Source organism: Chelon labrosus, assembly GCF_963514085.1.
Source record: "Chelon labrosus genome assembly, chromosome: 4".
NCBI lineage: Eukaryota > Metazoa > Chordata > Actinopteri > Mugiliformes > Mugilidae > Chelon > Chelon labrosus.
Window position 1 is genome coordinate 9,246,587 of NC_140340.1, and position 25,792 is coordinate 9,272,378.

The 25,792-nt window shown below is 42.4% G+C and overlaps 3 protein-coding genes across 5 annotated transcripts; 1 reads left to right on the forward strand and 2 right to left on the reverse strand.

Annotated features, from left to right (window-relative positions):
* Positions 1–324: 324 nt before the first annotated feature.
* On the forward strand, positions 325–3,166 carry LOC311487355 (retinol dehydrogenase 10-B-like). Its single transcript, XM_084543608.1, has 5 exons — positions 325–1,111; positions 2,290–2,388; positions 2,504–2,649; positions 2,723–2,854; positions 2,945–3,166. Exons 1-5 carry the CDS (start codon positions 662–664, stop codon positions 3,063–3,065), a joined length of 948 nt encoding a protein of 315 aa, XP_084399734.1. The 5' UTR covers positions 325–661; the 3' UTR covers positions 3,066–3,166.
* A 1,610-nt stretch (positions 3,167–4,776) lies between these two features.
* cse1l (CSE1 chromosome segregation 1-like (yeast)) lies at positions 4,777–14,285 on the reverse strand. The gene is made up of 25 exons (XM_084542958.1): positions 14,201–14,285; positions 13,307–13,399; positions 13,007–13,149; positions 11,809–11,910; positions 11,565–11,710; positions 11,381–11,471; positions 11,128–11,235; positions 10,365–10,457; positions 10,102–10,269; positions 9,882–10,011; positions 9,673–9,738; positions 9,268–9,470; positions 9,081–9,165; positions 8,913–8,974; positions 8,693–8,829; positions 8,260–8,363; positions 8,061–8,158; positions 7,801–7,951; positions 7,501–7,709; positions 7,249–7,346; positions 7,044–7,129; positions 6,864–6,945; positions 6,158–6,304; positions 5,532–5,763; positions 4,777–5,422 (listed from the first exon to the last, which is right to left on the reverse strand). Exons 2-25 carry the CDS (start codon positions 13,389–13,391, stop codon positions 5,333–5,335), a joined length of 2,916 nt encoding a protein of 971 aa, XP_084399084.1. The 5' UTR covers positions 13,392–13,399; positions 14,201–14,285; the 3' UTR covers positions 4,777–5,332.
* A 188-nt stretch (positions 14,286–14,473) lies between these two features.
* LOC311486933 (protein polybromo-1-like) lies at positions 14,474–25,553 on the reverse strand. 3 transcript variants are annotated; one of them, XM_084542956.1, is made up of 29 exons: positions 24,881–25,553; positions 24,653–24,750; positions 24,388–24,535; positions 24,158–24,307; positions 23,639–23,755; positions 23,489–23,557; positions 23,300–23,398; positions 23,125–23,210; positions 22,956–23,041; positions 22,542–22,758; positions 21,592–21,733; positions 21,373–21,467; positions 20,983–21,262; positions 20,660–20,765; positions 19,900–20,539; positions 19,596–19,807; positions 19,314–19,499; positions 19,019–19,176; positions 18,663–18,914; positions 18,440–18,585; positions 18,053–18,210; positions 17,783–17,966; positions 17,423–17,624; positions 17,127–17,328; positions 16,870–17,022; positions 16,208–16,366; positions 15,742–15,794; positions 15,144–15,354; positions 14,476–14,900 (listed from the first exon to the last, which is right to left on the reverse strand). In XM_084542956.1, exons 1-29 carry the CDS (start codon positions 25,019–25,021, stop codon positions 14,737–14,739), a joined length of 4,914 nt encoding a protein of 1,637 aa, XP_084399082.1. In that variant the 5' UTR covers positions 25,022–25,553; the 3' UTR covers positions 14,476–14,736. The 3 variants fall into 3 exon arrangements, with proteins under 3 accessions (XP_084399083.1, XP_084399082.1, XP_084399081.1); XM_084542955.1 differs by having other exon boundaries at positions 14,477–14,900; positions 16,208–16,369; XM_084542957.1 differs by lacking the exon at positions 16,208–16,366 and having other exon boundaries at positions 14,474–14,900; positions 16,954–17,022.
* Positions 25,554–25,792: the final 239 nt, after the last annotated feature.

Genomic DNA, 25,792 nt, shown 5'->3' on the forward strand with positions numbered 1-25,792 from the left:
ACTACACTGCGTATGGTGTAGTTCTAAATAAGGACAGATTTGCAGTTTTTCCAAGTCGGTGATAGCAGTAATCCTCATCTTTTACATATTGGTTGTGCTTCCTAAAGCTATTCTGATGTAAGAATTGGTGATCCACAGTTTACACTCTTCAATCAGATAGTCGCACGATTTACATGTGTATTCACCTCAAATATGAGGCCCAAATAGATGGTGAGATGTGGTAAGAAAGCAGCTGTGATCCAGGTCACCAGCAGTCATACAGTAGCTCAGTTTAAAAATAAAAGTTGTAACCAGCTCAACAGATACCACAGGATACACATCCAGTAATTATCAGTCTGATCCATCATCTTATCCATCCTCATGCTCCATAACATGTGGACTTTTTTGTCCAGAATGTTATTTGTCTCCGGAGTCCAGAAATGTAAGACCAGCTTGTTGTCTTAATCCCTGCTCCAGTCTTATATGAGCGAGTTATGAATGTGCACGAGTTAGTCAGTCAGTCAGTCAAAACGGCCCTCTATTGGTGGTCACCATCACTCAGCGTCCTAATCCGACACACACCGGTTATATAAAATGAGCATCCAATCACGGCTTGGCGGTCTGCTTGTGCCGCTCTTCAGCTTCTCCTGGCCTCAGAAGGACCAGGCTGCTCTGGAGCATCATGATTTTTTTAGTGGACCTGCTGCTGATGCTCATCGACCTGACCTACTCCATCCTGAGCGCCGTCGTCCAGACTTTCCTCCGGCCGAGGCTCAAGTGCGTTGACGGAGAGCTCTGTCTGATCACGGGCGCCGGGGGCGCGCTGGGTCGGCTGTTCGCCCTGGAGTTTGCCAAAGAGGGGGCGCGGTTGGTGCTGTGGGACTGCAACGCGGATGCCAACGAGCAGACCGCCAAACTGGCCCGGGAGCTGGGAGCTGAGGTGCACACGCACACAGTGGACGTGTCCAAGCGTCAGAGCATTTACGAGACGGCGGACAGGGTGAGGGCAGAGGTCGGGCACGTCTCTATACTGGTCAACAACGCAGGCGTGGTGGCCGGACGGAGGCTGCTGGACTGTCCTGACGAGCTCCTGGAGAGGACGCTCCTGGTAAACTGCCACGCGCTGTTTTGGGTGAGGTTTTACGCACGCACTTTACGCACACATTCCTGTCAAACTATGACCCTCCGCCTTATAGACACAGAGCTAAAGCGTTCAGCCAGTTTGACATAGATTATGTAACATCTATTCATTGTCCCCCCCGCCGGCTGGGGTTAGTGTTTGTGCAGCGATGTGTGAAGGGATCAGAGCAGTCTGTGCCGCAGCAGAGCGGCTGGGTCGTTAACACATCATGTCCTGAATGCAAAATGGGTACAGGCTGACCTAAAGATTCAAATGGTGGGCGGTATATTTACTCATCCCCAGAATAAAATGAATCCATGCGAACATAAGAAAGCATGTGATTCTGTTTTTGATCCTCTTAAATCCTCAGCTGCATGCTCATAAATGAAAAGGGCAGGGATGTAAGCTCATTAGCGCCCGATTCAAAGGAAATCAGCGACAGAAGGCGGTGGGGTGGTTGTTTCCTCTTTGAAATGCACCTGACCCAAAGGAGATTGGCATCACTTAAACCCGTGAGCCAAGATGTGTTATGAGCCCCTGTTTAAACCTGAAGCAGATGCCACAATCTGTACATCCATGGCAGGATCAGTTCAGTCAATACATGTTTGAAACACACAGATGGTCTCCATCAGCTTTCAAACTCAGATGCAAATGCATGCAAGACATTAAGGCGGGCATGGTTTTGCACATTCCCATGATTTCAAACCTTAATTTCATTTTGGTCAGGGTTTATATTCATTAAAATGTGCATTTTCAGCAAAGTAAAGCAAACTGTTTCAGATTAAAGGGCACCTGTGGTCAAACATTTTCCTCTACAGGGTCAATGAACTGAACCAGTTCCTTCAGATTTGCCTAGTGACACTAGGTTGACATCCGGGTTTGTCCTAGTTGGACTCTCATCCCATGAAGTGCTTTAAACACCACACTGGTTACAGAGCCTAGTGAATAAAGCAGATTTTGAGTTTTCTTCCAGTTTAAGGCCTCCTTAATTGATAAAATCTCCATTTTTGTTATGGATTGAACAGATGGTTTGAAATGTTTCAAATAATTATGATATAGCTTATTGTGTATTGTTCTTTTTTTTGTTTGTTTCTTTAAACACATCTTGTTTTCCATGTCATGCTGCCCACATTGTGCCTTAAATTGCGTCCCATGGGCAAATAAAGTTTTCTGAATCTGAATCTGGACAGATGACAAAGGCCTTCCTGCCTCAGATGAAAGCGAGGAACCACGGTCACATCGTAACCATTGCCAGCGCTCTTGGGCTGTTCAGCACTGCATGCGTAGAGGTATGCTGCACCACAGAGTGAACAGAAACCACATAGGCAATCATTTACAGACAGCCAGTTCAAATGCTCATCAGCCTGTTGGTATCTACTGCCCCCCCCCCCCCCTCCCTTCCAGGATTACTGTGCCAGTAAGTTTGGAGCGGTTGGTTTCCACGAGTCACTGTCACACGAGCTGCTAGCAGAACATCTGGACGGCATCAAAACCACTTTAGTGTGCCCTTACATTGTAGACACTGGGATGTTTGCAGGTTGTGAAATCAGGTGAGATCACTTCCTCCAGGACTTGAGCTAGTTTGATCGGCAACACTTTGACTTTTTGTTTGCCATCTACCAGGAAAGAGCTGCGGAGTCTGATTCCACCCCTGGAGCCCCTCTACACTGTGCAGCAGTCCATGAAGGCCATTTTAGCCGAACAGCAAATGATCTGCATCCCTCGCATTATGTACATTCCCTTCCTCACAAGAGCGTAAGTATCGATGAAGACATTCATCAATCATCAGCCATTACTCATGACCGAGGTGTCAAATTAACGTGGGACTCTTTCTTTGGGTCCTAGGTTGCTACCTTGGGAGGCAAATGTTGCAACGTATCGCTTCATGGGAGGCGACAAGTGCATGCTGCCCTTCATCAAGAATGTTGAAATGAAGACATCCAACGGCCATATCAAATCGCCCTAAGCTTTTTTTTCTGTCTGTCTTTCAATCTTGTTAAACAATGGACCAAAGGCTCATACTGTATGCTCTAAAATACATGAATTTGTTAAGTGAAGGGACAGCAAAGTGTCTGGTCTCATCATCATTTCCTTGTGATGGATGGATTGAATGAATGTCTGAAGATTCTCAGTCATCCAGGTCATAGTTTATCTAAAACAAAGACAAGCGGCCTTCTTTGAGTTTTCTTGAAGACAAAGAAAACTGAAACAATGCCAGTGGAGTCATTTTATCTTTGTTATAGAAATACTGTTAAGTGTACTTTCGCTCAACCTCTGTACAAATGGTAGGCAAGAAGTTAGGAGTGGCCATTATTAAACTTGAAGGGCAGAGGAACAAAAAGGGAAACATCTTCAAACAAATAAATAAAAGTTGGATTAAAGAATATATATATATATACACTATATTACCAAAAGTATTCGCTCACCTGCCTTTACTCATTCTATGAACTGAAGTGCCATCCCATTCCTAACTCATAGAATTCAATATGATGTCGGTCCACCTTTTGCAGCTATTACAGCTTCAACTCTTCTGGGAAGACTGTCCACAAGGTTGAGGAGAGTGTTTATAGGAATTTTTGACCATTCTTCCAAAAGCGCATTGGTGAGGTCACACACTGATGTTGGTCGAGAAGGCCTGGCTCTCAGTCTCCGCTCTAATTCATCCCAAAGGTGTTCTATCGGGTTCAGGTCAGGACTCTGTGCAGGCCAGTCAAGTTCATCCACACCAGACTCTGTCATCCACGTCTTTATGGACCTTGCTTTGTGCACTGGTGCACAGTCATGTTGGAAGAGGAAGGGGCCCGCTCCAAACTGTTCCCACAAGGTTGGGAGCATGGAATTGTCCAAAATGTTTTGGTATCCTGAAGCATTCAATGTTCCTTTCACTGGAACTAAGGGGCCAAGCCCAGCTCCTGAAAAACAACCCCATACCATAATTCCTCCTCCACCAAATTTCACAGTTGGCACAATGCAATCTGAAATGTACCGTTCTCCTGGCAACCTCCAAACCCAGACTCGTCCATCAGATTGCCAGATGGAAAAGCGTGATTCATCACTCCAGAGAACGCGTCTCCACTGCTCTAGAGGCCAGTGGCGGCGTGCTTTACACCATTGCATCCGACGCCTTGCATTGCACTTGGTGATGTGTGGCTTGGCTGCAGCTGCTCGGCCATGGAAACCCATTCCATGAAGCTCTCTGCGTACTGTACTTGGGCTAATCTGAAGGTCACATGAAGTTTGTAGCTCTGTAGCAATTGACTGTGCAGAAAGTCGGCGACCTCTTTGCACTATGCGCTTCAGCATCCGCTGACCCCTCTCCGTCACTTTACGTGGCCTACCACTTCGTGGCTGAGTTGCTGTTTTTCCCAAACGCTTCCATTTTGTTATAATAGAGCTGACAGTTGACTGTGGAATATTTAGGAGCGAGGAAATTTCACGACTGGATTTGTTGCACAAGTGGCATCCTCTGACAGTTCCACGCTGGAATTCACTGAGCTCCTGAGAGCGGCCCATTCTTTCACAAATGTCTTGTTTCACAGTCTGCATGCCTGAGTGCTTGAATTTATACACCTGGGGCCAGGCCAAGTGATTAGAACACCTGATTCTGATCATTTGAATGGGTGAGCGAATACTTTTGGTAATATAGTGTATCTTAACTGCAGACAGAAAAACAGATCTATACAAGTGCTTCTTTTTATTCACATTAACAAACAGTGCGGAATCAAAGACTAGACGTGAACATATCCAAGGGGAAACATGCAACAGAAAAATATTAAGCATTATGTTTAGTTATGTTCGACTAGCGTCTCCATAACCTCCATAAAAAGGAATTCAAACATACAAAAAAAAAAAAGCACGTTGAAGAAAGCCATCCCATTTGATTCAGATGTTATGAAATCCACAATACTGTTGAATTTTGCCTCTGCTGTTGTCTGCTGAAACCAGACCGTGATATCCAAATTCTTTTCAGCCTTTCATCACACAGTAAACCAAAAGATCCAAACACAAAACGATTAATTCTTTTATGTCAACTTTTGGTCACGTCTTTAAAATCCCATAAAATATACTTCCATCAGAGAACAGATCAAAATGTTTTGTTTTTTTTCCCCCCTCTGGTGAATCCATCACATAACTGTCAAACCAAATCTGTAAAGTCTCAAGTTCAGCTGAAGCAGGTCTGTCGTGTGGCCACAAGGTATCGTGGTCTCTTCAGTGAACACCTTCACATCAGTTTCAAACCAGCTGCACAGTGGCTGCTTGTAAGTAGCCCTGCAGGTACTGGAGGGCTTCTGCATTCAGGCTGGTGCTCAGCATTGAAGGAACCTGCACCAAAGTAACAAATACCACCATTTGTTATTCTGTATTTCTTTAATCCCAAGCACAATTAAATCTCATCTTAAAAGTTACATAAAATTAGCATGTCTGAACGTACCCTTCCAGGACAGGCAGTAGAGAGCTTGTGGAGTGAGTGGGCCAGCAGGATCTTTGGATTGCCAACAGCATCGCCAATCGGATCGTGCTCCTTCTTCCCGGCAAAGGCCAGCTGTGAGAATGCCGTCTGATAGCCCGGTGTGTCTTCAATGTCAATGAAGTGCTCGTCGTCCGGGATGCTGTCGTCTTCTGGCAGCTCAAAAAAGCCAATGAGGGCCTGAAGAAGCGGGGTCCTGAAGACACATGAATTCATTTATTTTAGTTTTAACCGGAATTGGAATCAGAATCAGAATACTTTATTAATCCTTCAAGGAAATTGTTTTGTTGCTGTTGCTCCCATAAAGTGACAGTTGCTAGTTAACAGAGCAAATACAATAGAATAAAAGTAATACAAAAATATATTAAAAAAAAAAAATTAAAAGTTCATCAACAAATCCACAAACATTCATCATCTGTAAGCGGGGTTCACCCTGGACAGGTCTATCACAGGGCTCAAATCCACAAACATAAGAAACGCATTTTATAACTTAAATACTGTATGTGTAGATGATCTAAGGCTTTAAATTGGCAGTATGAAATTAAAAACAAATGCAGTAGATGGGATTCCTTCAGGAATTAATTTCTTACCAGAGTTTAGTGTACTCCGTGTCCATCATTGCAGGACATTCAGTGAGGATCTTCGTAATGCCGAGAGCACAGATCTTCTTCTCAACTGTCCCAGACACTTTCTGGACCTCTGGAATAATGATCTTCTCCAACACCATACCAAACATTCTGCAATGCAAAAGGCTTGGTTACATTTTTTTCCTCCCTCATTAGATCAAACATTAAGAAACACTGGGGATTTGCAAATGCCTTGGATCAGGAAATACTACTTCAGAAGTTAACTATGACCATCTGGTGTTATCCATATAAAGGTCATGCCAGAAACAGAATCAAAACTATCAGTTTGTTTTCCTTTTGCAAGCCAAAAAAAATGTTATTTTAATATGAACAACAGGAAGCAGGATGGAAGGATGCGGGTTGTAAATACACTTCACTCGTAAAATTAACAAAGGTTCAACGAGTCCCATCCTTCACAGGAAACTAGAAGGGCTGATAAAGCTTTGGCTGAAGCATCCCTTTAAATACGCCCTAGAAAATGATGCTACTTGCCAGTGAGCAAAACGGCTTTAAATGAAGCTCCAAGGTCTGACACGCTTCTCGTTCTTTTGTGTTTAAGCGTCAACACACTTTGTTCAACTCGTGAATGATCAAACCGAATAACTACAGTAACACATCAGTGCACTTTCTCTCGACATGTTGTTTGTTTATTTATAGAAAAGCCACTTACTTCGGCTGGATGCTGTCAAAAATCTCCTGAAGTGCAATAGCTCCGTACTTGACACAGTACAAGTTGACAAACACCAAGAAACCTGTGAGAAGGAGAACAAAATAGAACAGTGAATTTTTCTTTGCCTTGCAAGTTTAAAAGCTCTGTCACCGACAGTAAATGTTGTAAGATTGTACGAACTCTTGATGAACTTGGTGGTTTTGGAGCTTTGCAGCCTCTGGAAGAGTAAGATGAAGATCTGTTTCCTGTACTGAACGATAGATTCTCTGCAGATATAAAAAAAAAAAAAAAAAAAAAAAGCATAAATGTCAATGTCTAAACCTTCAACAGGTACAACATGTTATGGTTAATCTCTTCAACTAGAGGCAACTATAAATTGACTTACGGGGGCATGTGCTCTATGATGCTGTTGAGAAGGTAAAAACCTTGGTGGTCGTTGGCCTTGGAGGCAATAAGCTTTTGGAAAACTCCAAGCAAGCCAGGCTAGGGAGGAAAGATGATCAATTATAAACACATTTGTCATAAAATCTATTTTCTCTATTTATATAAAGCATTAAGTCACTAATATTATACTTTTCAAACATGTCATTTTAGATCAAATATCTTCCCTGATGTAGACAGCACTGCCACTACTTACTATTTTATCTGCAGCACTGCCGGCAATGTCGGCGCCTCCTTTCTCCAGGTAGGCCTGAAGCAGCCGAACCAGAGGGGGGATGTTCCCTGTCCTTTCCCATAGCACAGGCTGCAGCAGGTGAGGGAACAAAGCCATATAGGAAGCTGGAATTGAGTTGGAGTGGATCTCCAGGAGGAGAGACATCACCTGGAACACATATGGAAGAAACTCTGCAACAGAAGAGAAACAAAACAAATGAGATCCGTCGACTCTGATCAGATATTAACAAATCTAAGTCTATTTCATGGGTAACTGACATACCCTGGACATCGTTCTGAAGGATCTCAGTGAAGACGGGGAACAGCGCTTCCTCGAAGCTGCCGACAGTAGTGGGGTTGGCCTTGCAGGTGATCCGCACAGACAGGCACAGGGACTCGAACAAGTAGTGGTTAAAGTGAGGCTTGCTGGGATTCTGAAAAGCAGGTAAAAGGTTTGAAAACGGTTGGCAAACGTATCCGCCCGAAACAAGCGCCCTGACAAATCTAACCGTATCTACAAACTGTTAAGAAGTTGTGTGTTACCTTGCTGACTTGGAGGAGCTTATGAGTGAGCTGACCAATCAGAGTGGGAATGTAGGGAACAATGGCCTCCTGCAGCAGGGAGAAGCTGCGCATGATGGCTTTAGAAATGAAGAAAGAGAAATGATGAGGCTGCTAAATAATAATAAAAAAAGTTGGTTTAAAAGACGCTGCGGAGCATGTAGATGGCAGGCGAGTTTACCCTTCATGATGTATTCGTTTTCTGCAGAACCAGGAAGAGCCAGTGCCTTGAACAAATGGTTGAGCAGCTGCTCAGTAAAAGGTGCCATCTCTGCTGAAGTGATACTGAAAACACACAGATTGGATAGCAGATCAACAAACTAATGCAGAAGCTTGAGTAGGCTGCATCATCTCAGCTGTCCATAATACTTATGAAGCAAAGTCGTGGGTGAAACAATGAAGGAAAAGAAGAAAATAAATTGACTATATGCTCCATATTAAAGTAAAGCTTTTAATCTGAATTGTTTCATCTACAGTCACTCCACTGATAATGTTCTCAACTCAACATGGGCACCAAGATATGTCTGCTTTTAAAAGTGGTAGTTTGATTGTTGTGGTTCATTTAAAAGTTATACACAATACAAGTATGTATCAGTATACTGATCGTTACTCACAGTGTTGTGTTGTTGGGGCCTCTCATAGTGAACAACCTCTCCAGAGCATGGGCAGCGTAAGTGTGCTCCACTGTGCTCTCTGCCTGCAGGTGAGTTATCAGTAGAGGAATTGCCTGCAGCAGCTGCTCTTTAGGAAGCTGAAGGGAAAGGAAGTCAGCCCGGATGAATATATTTATTCTCCTTATTATTAAAACGTTATGCAGAAAGCAAGAGTTCGTACCTGACTTCTGAAGATCATAACATACTTGATGGCATCTGCCTTCAGGACTGGGAACTCGTTGACTACAATGAGAGTACAAGTAGAACACATTAGTAAGTAGCAGCATAAATGGATGAAACATTTAAGGATGTTTTAGGAAGAAAGTGAGAAAAGAAATTCAGTGATTACCATTGGAGGATTTTAAGTCTGGGAGAATGTGGTTCACAAAGAATTCTGTCAAATTTACCAACTCATTGGCTTGTGTTATTCCGTGCTGAAGGGGGGGGGGGGGGGGGACATACACAAAAAAAGTTTATTTTTCATTGTGTTAGAGGCTACATGCTCATTAGCATCTGAAAACATCTGTCAACCACACCTTCTGTGTCTGAGCTTTAGAAGCCAGTGATGTGACCAAATAGATGGCAGCGTCCTTGTGTTTCCAGTTCTGCCCAGGGTTCTTGGCGTACTCTGCCAGCATCGAGTTCACGTAGCCGGAGAAGATCGCCGTCACAGGCGCCTCAAAAAATTTACAAAGGCCTCTCACCAAGTCGCAGGCAGCCCTGCGGCGAGTGTCGATGTCTGAGGAAGGAAGAAAAGGGAACAAATGGTTATCATCGAGGACTGTAATTAACTCAATGAGTGAAATAGATGAACCTACTGTTTTCACCACTCTCACATGGCGAGAGAGAAATCCGACAGTCCAAACAGTTAAGGAGGAATAACGCATTTATGTCTTTCTATAAATAGTTTCTCTAAGGGAAAGTGATCATCTAATTCTTACCGGATCCTTCAAGGTCTCTGCGGATGTATTCCTCTGAGTTATCTTCAAAAGCCTCCTCATCTGCACCTAATCAGGCATCAGAGACACTCTGGTCAGTGTCACACAGAACATGAGCACATGTTTGCTTCAAGCGAGAAGAGACCTAAACCAGAGTTTGCTATTGATAACATTTCAGGCACAAGAGGAAAAAAAAAAAGGCATTTCCTTACTTCTGAACTCCATATTGGGCACAATGACCTTCTCACAAATGCTAGTGAGAGTATTCTGGTCCTCAAATAGATTCTTGTAATGTGGCCTTTCACAGACCGAAGCCAAGAACTGGATAGCATTGCTTACAAGCTGCAACCAAGACAAGGTGTACTTTTAGCACAAGGGGAAACTGAGCGTCAAGAACAACAAAGGAACACAATCAGGGCTCAGAACGCTCACCAGGTCATATTTGACTTCCGTGCCAGTAGAAACTAAAAGGTTCCAGATAGCAGTAACAAAGCGCGGCAGGTACGGCTGAAATTCCTCGTCGTACTTCTGGGCGTAAAGAGCAGCGTTGTCGCAGATCTGAGACTTCAGCAGCTCCAGGAGCCCCGCTTCCTCCTCATCCTGAAGAGATGAAGGCAAATAAATGTTTAAAAAACTAAATAAATTCAGCAGCAGTGTTTAAAATATACTGCATAAGTAGAAATAAGACAACTCACTTCTGTTTGTAAAAGCTTATTATCCAAAGTCAGAAGGCCGTGGAAATTGGTCATCCAGGTTTCCATGTTGTCTTCAAAGAACTCTGGAAGATCCTGTGTAACGTTGCAACGTACAATTACAGGCAAACATCACAGATTGAAGTGTTTATCAATTACTAAATGAAGCTAACTTGAAGGCTACATGTGACACTTTTGAGGTTGTTATCATTTGTGAATAATTTCAATATATTTGACTACATAAATTTACCATAATTTCAATTACAGCAAACCTTAGAGGCCGCTTTTGACTGTATGCCATCACAAGATTTCAGTCATTTATTTAAGAGATAAAAATCAACTCTTCAGAGATTCAATTTGTCTAAGTGAAAATAATAGAGATGCACCGATTTATCGGCTGGTGACCGGAATCGGCCGATTTTCACGTGATCGGCCATGACCGGAGACCGGCCGGTCAGTCTGACATATGCCGATTTTTTGCCGGTCAAATGCACTCGGGCGCCGCATGATTTACATCGCGCAACATCAGCATCACACGCAGGCCAGCTGACAGTCTTGCCTGGGCCCGGGATGAGATAATCTTAGATGGAGTCGGCTAAAATCGGTATTGGCAGTTCAAACTCAATGAAAAATCGGAATTGGCCGGGAAAATTGTAATCAGTGCATCTCTAGAAAATAACAAGGTTAATACAGCACTGTCAAGTCCTTTAAACAAATAAATGTAAAAGGCTCTAAAAGCTGTTAGGTACAAAGGAACTGAACGGACCTGAAAGTTGAGGCTGTAGAAAAGCTTGGAGATGAGCGTGAGGGAGGAGAAGAGGACCTTCAAGGCATTGACGTCCGCAGAATGAGTCTGACACAACTCAATTGTGGCCTGCAACAAAGAGAAAAAGCTAAATATAAATACCTCACACTAAAATGTCATCTTAACTTTGTCAGACGTTTTGAGCTTCGGCTGCTTTACACCTCCTAGCATGCTCGTAAGCACTGTGACAACTGCACAACAAGATATCACAAACCTTGAACAGCTCTGTTAGAGGTAGGGCAAACGTGTCCAGTACTAGTTTTATCTCAGACCAAAGCTCGTTTGACTTGAACTCGTGGCGGTACCTTGAAAAGTAAAACAGAGCAGAAACCATTTAAACACTTCTGTATGATGTTAGTCATGAAAAGCACAGTAAATCATTAAGAGGTGGACTCTACCTCTTGAAGAGGGAATGTGCAGTGCGAAGTACTCCATTAATGATGTGGAAGTCTCCGCTTCTGAAGCGAGTCACCATCTCCGTTAAAAGGTCAGGCCATTTTTGAGGGAAGTCTTCCCTTCCTATGATGCTGATAGCATCACTCAGCTGTTAAAATACAATTGACATGTAAACAGGTTGTTATCGAGTCATACGCCTCCACACCTTCAAATTATAACCTTTCAAATGCAACGACAGGTGCGTACCTGTTTCTGGATCTGTTCTGGGCTGCTCAACATCAAATTTACAATGTTTGCTTTGACTGCTGTCCGGTCTGCGTCAGATATTTTGTTTGGTTCATCTTCAACCTTTGACAAAACACACCACATCATTAGGAACACAAATAAACGAGTACAATATAAACAGGGTCCTGTCCGCATGTACCTCTGCACGCAACAGGAAAGTCCTACAACCTATAACAGTTTTGTTGTAAATTCAACCCAATGGCGTTCAGATGACATGGATGATTACGTCACTGTTACTCTTCTGTCCGTCACCGCATGAAGTACACCCATGTGCCCAATTTGTAGTACTGCGGCATGTTGACTGTACCTTCCCAGAAATGCACCGTAACTGCTGCGATTGGTCCAAATGCATTTCCTTGTTCACGTAACTCTGCAAAGTTCTCCTTTGTTCAGGCTCATACTCTTTTTTTTATGTTCTGTGCTGCAGTGATTTTACTGAAACGTATTGATCCACATTTATTTACTTCAACTGCAACATGAACCGCTCGGTTCCACTCGCCACTGTGTGAAGTGCAGAGTGAAACTGAACACAGCTGACCAGTCTCTGCATAGTTTTTCGGTGGCGTAATTACATAAGAACACGGGCACATCGTACACAGGTACAGTTACACCGTCAAAATGCTTTTGACGCATAGGGGGTTACACCGTCAAAATGCTTTTGACGGTGTAACCCCCTACGCTGTAGCTACGCAAATTAAGCTCAAGTCAGTCCCCAACAAAGGGACTCTAGACCAACTTTCTGCTACAAAGCTTAGTGGGTCGTATTGACTTCCAGGCTAATTAAAGTACTCTGATGCATCAACAGGTAGTCTTCCTTTAAACTTTATGTCACATACTCATGAGAAATAAAACATATCAGCTTCACACTGTTTAAATGAATTGTATATTAAAAGTACTGTCCAAATTGCACTGTGTCATTATATTCCTAACTTCCCTGACAGATGCCCTGCTACACCATAAAGTTTAAATACTTCTGTCAAATACTGACAAATCTCATGTGCATGGCAGCACAAGCAGGTAGCTCCTCTTCAGGTCAGATTCCCAGTGATAACCAATAATAATTGGTGAACTGCAATCCATTTCAACTGCACTAAATACTGTGTGTGTGTGTGTGTAGAGCCAACATCCTCTGATCTTAATGTAGAATAGTGAGACTCACAATTCTCCAGTTTCTTTTGATGTAATTCTTGAATGTAACAGCAGCACAGACTCGTATCACGTTGTCCTGGGACTTCTCCAGCAATGTGAGAAGTAACAACGGGTAGTTCTGGTTTCCCTCCACAGATTCAAGAAACTTTTCAGCTGAGAGAAAATAAACAAATAAATAAATAAATAAATGGGTGCTGCAAATCAGATACTACCCAGTTCCACTCATGCTCAGCATAAATAGGTCATTAAATTATAACAATATTTTTTGTGTAATGATTTCCAAGGTAGTGCTTGCTGATAAAGTTGTTACCTGGTCGTCTGACTGCTGGATCCGGGTCCAGTGTCTTTCTCATGAACTCAGTCAGGGTTTGTAGGTTAGCATCATTCAGCTCCATGTTTGCAACTATGGGCAAAAAAAAAATAAAAATAAATAATGAATGAAAGCCAAAACAGTGTTTCGCAGTGTGATAAGAGGCTACGTCCCTTACCATTTATTGGTTGACTTCATCTGAAAGCTTAGCAACCTGTAGACGTTATTTAGCAATACCTCTTTAAAACGTGCCTATTGGTTGACGTAAAATCAAGACACATTAAGTTACCAAATGCGTGCTAACGTGTATTGTCACGACTCTTATCTAATACGTCAACTCCTGGTGCTAAGTTCACAATTACCTTAGTACTGTAGCCAGTCTAGCTTGCTAGCCGTTTACCAAGATAGACAGGCTACATTGCCTCAATCTGGTTTAAGCTCAGTTGGCCCCACTGACTCCAGATCGGTTTGTGCAGAGTAACGTCTGAGCTAGCAGGCTAAAGGTTGTCTAGTCTTCTACAAGTTTAAACAGAGGCACATGGCGGTCGGGATATAGCACGTACTGGGTCGTATGTAAACTTAAATGTATATTTAACAGAGTGTACATCTTGTGTCACCGTCACAAGGTATCTGTTGAAGGCACAACACTACCTAAAGCAGCATGGAAAGCAGTCTCCCAATTCCAGATAATAGACTGATCCAGCAGCCGGTCCCCTCCAAGTCAGTCGGCTAATGTTAGCATTAGCTTGCTAATGTGTTTGCTGCTAAGCACAAAGTTAGCTAATTCCAGAATAGTAGGCATTTACTCGCAAGTAATTAAACTACGACCAATTTAAGATGCTACATTTAGTGTTACAGGAATACAAGATTGTTAAAGTAATTGGGAGGTCTTACCGTTACAGTAAATGTCAGTGAGGATGGGATGGAGAACCACTACAAACCGCACAGAGCTCACCGTGCCAGCTTTCAAACGCCTGGCGTAAAAGGAACTGCGCGGTCAGTGCACTGCGCATGCGCACATGACACGCAAAAGCCGTACGCCACGCCCCTTACTTGGTTGCTGGAGCAGTAGAGCAAGACAATAATCTACAATAAACATTCATAAAGAGGACATAAAGGCAGATGTAAAACGTGTTTGACACTACACTGTAAATGAATAAAGCCAAACTGAACTCTTCACATTTTATTGTGAAAGCATGAAGGCCTTCATCACAAAAATGACAGTCGTTAACAATAATGCACTTGGAACAGTATATCCGGAACGTAACACAAAAAAAAACAAAAAAACATCCAGCTTCAACACCGAAAGCAGCATGTATGAATACAAATATTTCTTCTTTTTTTTTTTAAGACAACACAAAGACTTTTAGTGAGCTTAACCCTCTTCCTGTCTCACAGGTTTGGGAACAGAGGCTCTAAGTATGAGCATGCTACAGGTTGTGCATCTGACGGATGTTTAGAGTGTCTCGCAGCATCAGGTCACGGAGTCGCCAAAGGGCATCTGCCATTGTCTTGTGGGCCCCTTTACTCTTTAGCCAGTGGGACGGTAGTCTACTCTCTTGTTCTTTTGTCAGCCGCACATCTTGTTTTTGAACTGAAAGCACAAAAGAATAAAAATTAATTTAACTGGTGAAAGAGAATAATTTTAATGCATGCGCCTTGCCCCCTAAGAAACCAATTAACATCCAGATATAACAAAAGTACAATTACTGTTCAAATTAAGGTGCTATGAGGGTCATATATGATAGAAGAGCATGATCCAAAAACATGTACCCTAGACAACTATTATTTTACACGCTGTATATTTAATCACTGTCCATACAAAGATAAAATGAACCTGAGAGTGCTTGGTCCCACTTGCTAATTGTAGAGGATTCCGCATTAAGGCCCTCAATGTATCTGAGGTAGGCCTCGGAGTGGAGCAGCCGCTGAGATTTGGCTGGTGGGGTCACAAACATTGGGGTGGAGGGCTGTTGGAGAGACGGTTGTCCCACCTGGCCTTGCCCTGGGTATGGTGGTGGAGCCTGCTGCCCTGCGCCCAAACCCATCTAATGAAGAAATTGTGTCGTTTATTTTATTGTTTCTTTGATTCACACTTGAATTCACACTGAATTTGGTCATCATCAATGTCTACATATATGCATACGTAAAAAGCCGCAATATGCCAGTGGTGCAAAAGGACCCAACGTCCCAAGCAAGACAGAAACAGAGGCTTGAAGCACAAGGTATAGCATTATAGCAAACAATTTAATATTTGTTAAAATAAAAATCATTTCTGAAAATGTGTGTTGATGTGAACTTAATCAGTTTCCTGATATTTTACAGGAGTCTAATATCATGCAAACACACAATCTCTGCACCAAGGCGTCGACATGTTGCTAAACTATACATACTGCACTGAAGTGATTACTTTCTTACAGAGTCTAAAGCATTACCTGAGATCCATGAATGTTTCCTCCTCCAGGGCCACCTCCCATGCCATTGACACCTATGAGCATATATTTAACATCAAGACACTGTCAAAAAGTGGAGCGAGCCCCTTGTCACTGGTTAATATACAAAACACTACATTCAGAATGTAATACTAGGTGATTTTAGTTTTGTTAAAACTCTCAAGAATGCCAATCATTAAAAGATAAATGATAATTTATGCTAGTTCATAAAGTAAAGTACTTTTTTATTCAGTAGATATACTACTTTTTCTTGGTCAGTGACACATTACCGTGAAGCCTGCTGGTCATGAGCTGAACAAAGTCCCACTTGAGACTATGTGCCCTCAACTGACCAGTCATCGACTTAAAGGACCTCGGCCTTTTGGTACAGGTAGCCCCTCCAGCAAGTCAGATTGGTAAACAGGAAGCAACTGCGTGGCAGGTGGGGTGGCTATGACAGCACTCTTACCAAAGTATGGCATTCCAGGGAACCCAGGCATAACGGGCAGGAGATGTTGGGGAAAGACAGGCAACCCCATGTGACGTGGTGGTATGCCAGTCATACAAACCATGCCTTGGACATGGCCCTGCGGGGGCATCATAGCTGACCTATATGCACCCATCATACCTTCTTAGGAAGGAACAGTGGTGACACAAAACAGCAACATGCATTAGTCAAACACGCATCCACTACCAAGCATGCATTAATATGCTGAAATACAGAGTATGCTATCATTTAATCAGCAGATTGTTATGATGGCAAATGAATGGAAATAAAGGCCACAGAATGAGAAATTACAACTATTTGAAGCACATGCACTAATGGCAAGCATTAATTAATATTTCAGTCTCAACTCTCAAATGGTGTACAGCAACTTCTCCACTGTGGATTTTATAATTTTTTTATAGGTTGAAGCATAATGGGTGCTGTACAACATTCAAGGTTTGGGATTGTAAATTACAGTAAGTGAAATAATGTTAGGAGGAACATAAAGTTAGATCACGACACTGCAACACTGCAAACATGGTGGTGAAAAGGAAACTTAAAAATGTGGGTATTTCTAGCAGTTTAGCTTCTTATTCCAGCCTTCTAGTGTACACTGGGATCCATCTGCATCTATGAGGGGTTACCTGACACAGGCGTCATGCTGGGATTTAGCATCCCCATGGGGGTTGGAGGTGGCACAACCCCCATCAGTGCCCCTACTGGGGTACCTGCTCTTGGGGACGTCTGATGCTGGGCCCTGTCACGCTCCTGCTGCTCGGCCACTTTAGCTGCCCGCTCTACGGCAGAAAACAGAGAAGTGTTGTATGGTATGAGCTTCATGGTTTCGCAAACAACTGGATCAATACTCGAATTCGATCAACATCTCTGCAAGAACTTTCACCTTCATACTCTGCTTTCCTGGAGCTCTCCAGGTTCCTCCACTCTGTGCCGACGAGACGACTCAGCTCCCCAAAGGAAAAGTCTGGATGCTGGGCTTTGATGACTGCTCGCATCTCACTGCTGAACAGGATGTAACCACTCATATTGATCTTCCGCTTCGAGCCTTCCTTCTTTGAAAGGCCCTTTATGGATTTTGGTGTGGACTGAAGCCAAACACAGAAACAAAACTTTTTTTAAAAAAAATTCTACACAATTTCAAGAAAATACTACCTTATAATTAAATTCTTTAGCCCCGACCTGTGGAGGAGTGTAAGGCATGATATCCATGTCACTAGACATGGAGGACTGCATCTGAGGAAGAGACTGGTCCCCTAGCTCCCCATCATCATCCCCAAGATCCTCTAGTTCTTCATCAGTCATGTCGGCAAACTTAGCCTCCAGTTCCTCAATTTTCTTGTCTAGCAAGGGTGATGGCTCCTTCTGTGGGACTATGAGCTTCCTGAGTAAGACAATCATGAAAAAGTTCTGTGCAGTTTATCAAGCTTTTCCAAATACATCATTCATTTAGGAAGATTCGGCTTTCTTGTCATTCCCTAGAAAACATAAAAAGATGATAATTAAACCAGACTGTTTGTATTTAATGTACAAACTGTTCACCTAAAATAGTAGGTTTCATCCTCCACCACCTTGCCAGAAAGTGAAAAGCGCTTCAACCCCTTGAACTTCTTCATCTGCTTTTCACTCTCAATGTAGCGACTCTCACAGAGCAGAACGTTCTCTTCAGGCACTTCAGTGGGTCGACATGACAGGTAGTCTTTAAAGGACGACACCACACACTTTCCTGTGAAACCAAAATAATTCTAATCATCATCAATTTATGGTGAAAAAACACTATACTTGGCAGTATGTTGTCAAAAATCAATGTACCTATGATGCAGGTCATGGGACAAGTCTCCTCCAGGTTGCTTAGGAACACTTCCTTCTTGTAAAACATCTTAGTGGGCTCATGCTCCGTTTCTTCGGGATGGATGAAGATGGGGCCGAAGAAGTAGCCTGCTCCGTCTCGCATCCACATTTTCTCAATCCTGTTGAGTATTTAAACAAAAGAATCTGCATTATAAACAATGGAAATTAATGAATAATAACCACATGACAACAACACTGACCAATATGCTGTTGCCTCTATGTCTGAGGATTCAGTATTTTCAAACCAAACTACAACACAGAGTATATGCAGTGATAACTGATAACCAAGAAAACGGACAAAAAAAAATAAAAATATGTCCAAGTTTTCAACATATGCCTTTACTCTACCTGCCCACTCGATGGCGCACAAGTCCATGAGAACCAATGTAAACACAGTCGCCCACTTTCAGCCACAGGTTGTTGTAGCAGAGCTGTTCATAGTACTGACACCCTGGCTCCCCGTTGGTCATATCCATTGGTACATCCTCCCTTTCCTTCAGACACAGATCAGTTTCTTTACAATAACACTTACACTGTCAGTTTCTATAGAAACAACCAGCTGGCTATTCACCTTGTCTATAATACCATCTGTCATTTTGCTTTCATCTGCAATCTCTGGCGGCTTTTCTTCTTGCTTTGGGGCGAACATGGATGCCACGCGGACCACAGGTAGGGGTACCTCTCTGGGAACAAACCGCACAGAGCTCAGGGGCATGGTCCACATCTTGATCTTCTTGAAGGACTTGGACTTGGCCGAGTAGCGTGACTCGCACACATAGACATCCTCAGCTCTGAATCCTTCTGGGTGGAGCTTGAAATATTCCTTAAATCCCACACAAAATACTTAGTCAACACACAATACACACACACACACACAGAGCTCAACAATAAACTCAATAGATGTAGATGAGGAAGCTGTTACCTTACCTTCACAAACATGACCACACATTTTCCCAGAATCTTGCTGATGGGAGCTTTGTTGTAGTAGTCGCTCTTAAAAACTTCCTTCTCCAAGAATTTTCTTGTGGCCAGATGAAATGTTTCATTCGGCCTGTAGAACCAGCATCCATATAGCCACTTCTCACCTGTGTGTAATTAAAGTAGAAAAACTGACTGAATTAGAGAGACGGTAAAATTAATCTGAACTGGACAAACTGACTCAATGCACAGCATGTAAAAAAAAAAAAAAAAAAAAAAAAAGGGGGGGGGGGGGGGGGCTGACCAGTGTCGTCTTGCCAAAGACGTTCAATATAGATGATATGTGGCTGGAGGTTTGGCTCTGCAGGCTCCACATAGACATAGTCGCCCACATGGTACATGCTGTCCTTGAAGCTGCAGTCCTGACTGTACGTGCGCTGAAGGTTCGTCTGCCATGATCCTCCAACAGGGTCCTCCCTCTTCTCTGCCTCTGGAAATTCACAGCATATTCAGTGAAACAAGGCTCTATGCTGAGATAATGTACTGTAGGACACTGTGAGCTCTAATAATATATTTCAGACAATACCTCTTTTCTCTTCTTCTCTCTTGATTTTGTCCTCCTCAAACTCCTTGGGAAGCTTCTCTTTCTTCTCCTTTTCCACGTCACCGTGGAGATGTTTAGAGGTATAGCTGAGGGCAGGGGACATCAAGATCTCTCCATTCTTACACAGCTCATCTCTGATCCGGATGAAGAACTGCTGCAGCTCCACAGCATCTTCAAAGATCTCAGAATCTGTCCTGTAATGAACATGTGGCATTACAATAACTTTTTTTTTTTTTTTTAAATACAGTAATCGCTGGTTTCTACATGATGGTCAATAATATTTTACCTGTTCAGTCGTCTGGCCTTTTCCAGCACTTCAAACATGTGGTCTTGGAAAACATCCAACCTCTTGTAACGTACTCGGTCCACATTGTTTCTGATAATCTCAAAATTGAGCGGTGGCTTCTCAGGGTTTGCAGGATCGACAGCAGGGATCTCAGCAAGTGAGTCACTGTAGCAACGCCCTTCATCATCTTGGTGACCGAGCACAGAAACGAAGAGGCTGCGGACAAGTTCCTGGATGAGGCGGGGCACGTCAGGCACATGGCCGTCCTCTCCTCCCTCCAGGTCACGCCTCGTCTCTAACAGCACCCTGTGCAGCAGCAGGGCGTCGCGGTAAATCAGAGACTCGGGCTCATTGTAAGTGCAGGCGTTGTTGAACATGAGCACCAAGTCCTCTACCAGCGCATCCACATCCTGGTACTTGTTAGCCATCATGTGGCTCCTGATCTTCTCCATGTCCACAGGTTTCTTGATGGCAATGTAGTAATCAGGCAGCTCGGCACGAGACGGCAGCCGCAGGAAGATCGTGCTGAGGCGACGGCCTCGTTTATCTGTGAAGTTCTTGACAGCTTCATAAAGCTCATTTAGCTTCTGCTGTAAGGGTGTTAAGTACTTTGATTTCTTCATGGTAATGCTGTTCTTTCCTGCAATGAAATAAAGCGTATGTGTGTTAATAGTGATCAGTCATTCTGATTCTTAATAAATAACTAATTTACACTCTTGCTTAGATTTGATTTAGTCAAGAGACTGACTGAGTGATTTACTTATTTTCAGCTTTGGGGACATCATGTCATCGTCATCAGTTGCTGGACCAAGATCCCTGCGTCTGTCTTTCATGATCTTCTCCAGGATGTCGGCATCATTGTAGACCTACAGAAACAACAAAAAGATTGATCAGGATTAGATCAATGTTATTGCTTCAAGACAGATTTCACTTGCAGTTAAATAGAACCTATTTTGATATTAAGATCTTAAGACGGAGATCTTTAAGGAGAGAAAACAAGTTAAGCAGTCTATGAAGTTATGAGGAGCTGGAATCCTTAAAAAACATCAGTAAAACACAGACACAACCATGTATGAATGTCACCTGGGAGCCTTCCTCATTGTAGTGTCGTGCATTGCGAAACATCAGCTTCATATCTTCCACCATTGAATCTTCTGTCATGTACTTGTCTGAGCGAATGTTGTGTTCAATGGTCCTGAGGTCCATTGGTTCCAGGATGACCTTGTAGTAATCGGGGTAGTCCTTCTTTGAAGGTTTGACCATAAAGAGGTCACACAGTCTCCGCCCAGTGCCGGCCTCTCGTGCCTCGGTCACAGCAGCTAACAGAGTTTTCATTCTGTTTTTCTTTGTATTCTTCTTGTGACTGGAAAACAGATGCAAAGCGACGAAGAACTGTCACACAAATAGTCCACTACCACACCAACAAAAAAGTACAAAGTTCATAAAGTTCAACAAATATGTGACAAAGTGCACCTTTTTCTTTTTGTGCTACTGGTGTCAGACGTGGCAGAGGAGAGCATGCTGTCTCCATCATCATCATCTCTCTGTAAAAGCTCCTTTCTCTTCATCTGGACAGGCAACAGGTGATACATAAATTTAGTGACTATGCAGACTTTTCTGAAGGTTCTCAGCAAATGTCCAAGCAAATCCAACATGCGTGCACAACTACAACGAGAAAACACTGGGACTGACCTGCTGAATATGTTGAAGTTTGAGTGCACGCTTGTAGATGGAGGAGTGAGGAACGTTATAGCGCTTGGCGTTCTCGAACATCAGCGTCAGATCCGAGTCAACATGCTCGACGCTCTCGTACTCGTTGTTCTTCATCTTGTTCCTGTAGGGGAATTACGGGCTCTCACATTTGGGAAGGAGGGCACAGAAATACTGTACTGTACAGTGAGTGTGTGTGATGCCGTATTTTCCCGTAGAAAATAAAAAGAAAAGTGTCTTGGTGAAACAAAACAGAAAAAAAAAACAATGTAGACATCAACATATTAGAAAATAAATGATGCAGAAATAGAACAGGTTTACATCCAAGCACTGTTTTTAAATAGTTTGATTGGAAAGTTTGTGTAAAAAGTCAAACTTCCATATTATTACAAAACCATTTTAAAGCTTGTTGACCTAGTTGACAGAAATACAAATTCAAAGTAAAAAAACTACAGAAGTAGAGATTTGAATAATAATTCTACTTGAATGTAAAAACTCAAAATTAATTGTGCGAAAATATTAAAGCTGTGTGTAATTCAAATATGGGAAAATATATTTAATATTGTTGAGTATTAAAGGACAAGTGTGTAAGATTTAGGGCAGCCCAAAGTACATTATATTATAGAGTATATGGAGTATATTATACTTTGAGTATAATCTCATGTACTATGAATCATTGCATCTTCTTTAGCTTTGAATGATCACATACCTACACCGAGAGCTGTCATGTTTCTACAGTACCTCAAACCGAATATTCTCTCTAGAAAGGGGCACATTTTTATACTTAAGTGATGGAAAAGGGAGGGGTTTTCAGTTGATTGCAATCTGCAACGTCACCACTAGGTGGCACTAATCCTACACACTAGTCCTTTAAATTTGCTTGACCCTTGAGGACACAAAGAGGCCAAACTGCAGTTCTAGTTCTGTCATACTTGATCTGATGGAGGCAGATGGGCTGACTGATCTGGTGGTAGTAGTCAGGGTAGTCTTTCCTGGAGGGCAGCTGCAGGAAAGGCTCAGAAATCAGCTGGCCCTGACTGTTCCGGGCCCCTCGCACAGCTTCATACAGCTGGAAGATGGGATTGGTCATGTCCATGTTAGAGGTCATGCTCTCTGCCTCAGACTCCCCCTCATCGTAGTGGACGGACCCTAAGAAAGGAAGAGATAAAGGGATAAGACACAATGTTTGATTACAACCATAATAAATCAATTTACAGAGTCTCTTCATCATAATAATAATAATAATACATTTTATTTAAAAGCGCTTTTCAAGATACTCAAAGACACTTTACATAAAAAGGACATCAAATTAGCAAAACAATGTGGGGTGTCATAATGAGGTGTACCAGAAAGTATGCCTTCCTCATCGCTTTCATACTGAAGAGCCATGGTGATTGCTGAGAGACGGTCTCCCTGGGCGGACCTTCGATTCCTTTCAGAAAAATTAATGAAAATCAAACGTGAATTAATCTTCTCCCATAGTATTCCGATTTCTAAGAGTCAATTTCTAGGTACCTGATGCGGATGCTGGACTTTATTGGTTCTCCGTGTTCCATCTCAGACTTTTTTTGTGAAAAAATCTTTTTAATGGTGTTTGCATCCTAAAACACATGAGCAGATGGTAAGAGCACAGGTAAGTATCATCAAACACTGGTGATGATGTGCATCATATTCTCAGTTACACACTGACCTTAAACACCTGTGATCCGGGCTCGTTGTAAGTTTTGGCATTCTTGACTAACATATCTATGTCTTTAGCCATGGCATTGACACTCCTGTAGTGGCCCAACTAAAAGCAAACATATTTGTTGGACATTTTATGAATAAAGTGTTGTAATACACTAAGTAAACATTTAAAAGCAAAGTTGTAATAATGTACCTGAATCTTTTGAGCGATGATTTTCAGATCTATGGGTTCCTTTATGACGGCATAATAATCCGGATATTGCTAAGTGGAAAAGGCAAACTACAAATCAAAGAAAACTCAATTTATGGGTGATTTCTAAAGTCGTACTGAGGGCGCTCATACCATTTTGGAAGGAAGCTTCTGGAACAGCTCGCTGACCAGGCGACCAGTGGGCTCGGTGTAAGTCACCACCGCATCAAGGAGCTGCTCAAGGACTTCTTTCAAACAGGTAGGGGCGCTCTGGTATTTACAAGTAACAAAGGTAAGGGCTAACTTTAAACAAGTTTACTGCATGACGTCCTCTTAAAATCAATAACATTATTATGAGCTTTACTATCATGGTATAAAATATAAATGCTGACTAATGCATGAAGTTTTGATTGCACTTTCACTAAAAAAGACTTATCATTTATTTATAGTTTATCCATTACTACAGATATTTACGTGGCATGACATTAGACATTAAATATGAATGTCTAATATCATGCCTGTCATGTAGCATGCATGCGTTGATTAACCACGGCACAAATATTAAAATACTGAGTTGATTCAAGAGATTAGTATCGCCGATTCTAGCCTGAACATTGATATTACCCGCAGTACGTACTGAATGAAAAGACAAAATATATCCATAAATGTCACCTCATCTTCAGTGGACCCTCCAGGGTTGTCTTGCGCATCGTATCCGTCGTCATCATCCTCATCATACTCCCCTCGCTGAACAAACTCATTCTTGGTTCGCAGGTAAAGGTCCCACAGTTTACAGGCCGCCCTGTATTCAGGACTGTCTGACTACACACAAGAAAGATAAATGAATTTTATATTTGTAGTCTGGACATCACATTTATGTACACACATATCACATTTGTTACCTTATAATAAGTTTTGGCATTGTTGAATAAAAGCTGAAAGTCACTGGTTAGTTGTTCAACATCGTCATACTCCTCCATCTTCAGCTTCTGCTGGATCTTCATCATGTCAATAGGCTGAGACACCACATGGTAATAATCTGGCTGATTCCTGTAAGAAAAGTGGACTTTAATATTTTCTAATATTTGAGTTATTTTATTGATGTTAAATAAATTTCAGTACGTAATCATATGCACACATTTGACAACATTCACCCCCCCTCCTCACCTCCGTTTGGGGGCTCTGATGAACAGCTCACACAACATCCTGCCCTGGTCATCCTTGTAATCTCTGATCGTGTTGTACAGCTCATGGCATACGGCGATCTGCAAGGCAAGGATTAAACACTGAAACATACTCACACGCCTTCCCCACGTCGACTGCTTAATCAGTCCGTGTGGTAGTATAATCCGCACGGTTCATTTTGAAAACAATGACTGAAATTTGTAAAATTACAGGATCCACAGTTGGAATGTTTGAGGTCCTTCTCCTCTTTCGCCCAATTGAAGACACTAACGATGAAGTCTGGCTATCGTCAAAATCTCCTCCACTCACACTGCTAGAGGGAGACGTCGCCCTTCTCCTTTTCAAGGCCATGACGAAACCCCTGAGAAGACAAATTCCAATTAAGTAACTGTGTGTGGAAAAGGCTCCATGACAGGCAGAATGCTGGTGAGTTTTTTAAATGGATGGTCAGCAACACGTAATTTCCCATAGCTACTCAGATACCATAATATAATTTTGGAATCGTTCAGATCAAACACAAAAAGTTGGCTTCAGGTATAAAACAGACACTTTCCCTTCTAAACAAATGCAACAGGTGCTACAATGGGACATTTAACATTCTTGTAATTAAAGGGTTTGTGAAAAAATTGTGTTTGTTCCACTTTTCTCAGGACAATTTACTCATATAAGTTATCTGTCAAAAACAGAAACATGTAAGTCATCCTATTTTTTTCAGGCCTGTTCAAAAGTTAGAGATCAACTTACACATTAAAACAGTCTGCATAAACCATTTATATCACTATGCGCATGATAGTAGATGGCTTACACATACATTAGTTATAGTTAAGCTCATTGAGAATAAGATCTCCCTTGAGACCCAAGATCTAATAACATGTACAGTACACAAGATGGCACTCAACATTCAAAACAACAGTCAAAATACGAACAAGAAAGTCAGGAGAGGAATGAGCACATTCAACTTTAACAATGCTAAGTGTGATGGCTCGCCTGTATAATTTATTGAATAGCACTGACAGCGTCCAGCGGAGAAATAAGCCCCGTTCATAGGGGAGATGTTCAGTGTGAGCTCTGAAGGATAATCTGCTGTCTAGCCAGATGTGCTGGACTGTATTAATCAGATCT

What these genes read in the sequence shown, in the direction of transcription:
- LOC311486933 (XM_084542955.1), bottom strand. Translation starts at nt 25,021, where the DNA reads ATGGCCTTGAAAAGGAGAAGGGCGACGTCTCCCTCTAGCAGTGTGAGT. An exon ending in TCTTTGGCAAGACGACACTG is followed by an intron (nt 19,177 to 19,313) that starts GTCAGCCCCCCC and finishes AATTACACACAG; the next exon opens with GTGAGAAGTGGCTATATGGA. An exon ending in CAGCATGACGCCTGTGTCAG is followed by an intron (nt 16,370 to 16,869) that starts GTAACCCCTCAT and finishes TTCCTTCCTAAG; the next exon opens with AAGGTATGATGGGTGCATAT.
- LOC311487355 (XM_084543608.1), top strand. Translation starts at nt 662, where the DNA reads ATGATTTTTTTAGTGGACCTGCTGCTGATGCTCATCGACCTGACCTAC. An exon ending in ACTGCCACGCGCTGTTTTGG is followed by an intron (nt 1,112 to 2,289) that starts GTGAGGTTTTAC and finishes GAATCTGGACAG; the next exon opens with ATGACAAAGGCCTTCCTGCC. An exon ending in ATTCCCTTCCTCACAAGAGC is followed by an intron (nt 2,855 to 2,944) that starts GTAAGTATCGAT and finishes TTTGGGTCCTAG; the next exon opens with GTTGCTACCTTGGGAGGCAA.
- cse1l (XM_084542958.1), bottom strand. Translation starts at nt 13,391, where the DNA reads ATGGAGCTGAATGATGCTAACCTACAAACCCTGACTGAGTTCATGAGA. An exon ending in GCCCAATATGGAGTTCAGAA is followed by an intron (nt 9,739 to 9,881) that starts GTAAGGAAATGC and finishes ATGCCTGATTAG; the next exon opens with GTGCAGATGAGGAGGCTTTT. An exon ending in AGCTCCTCCAAGTCAGCAAG is followed by an intron (nt 7,952 to 8,060) that starts GTAACACACAAC and finishes CCTGCTTTTCAG; the next exon opens with AATCCCAGCAAGCCTCACTT.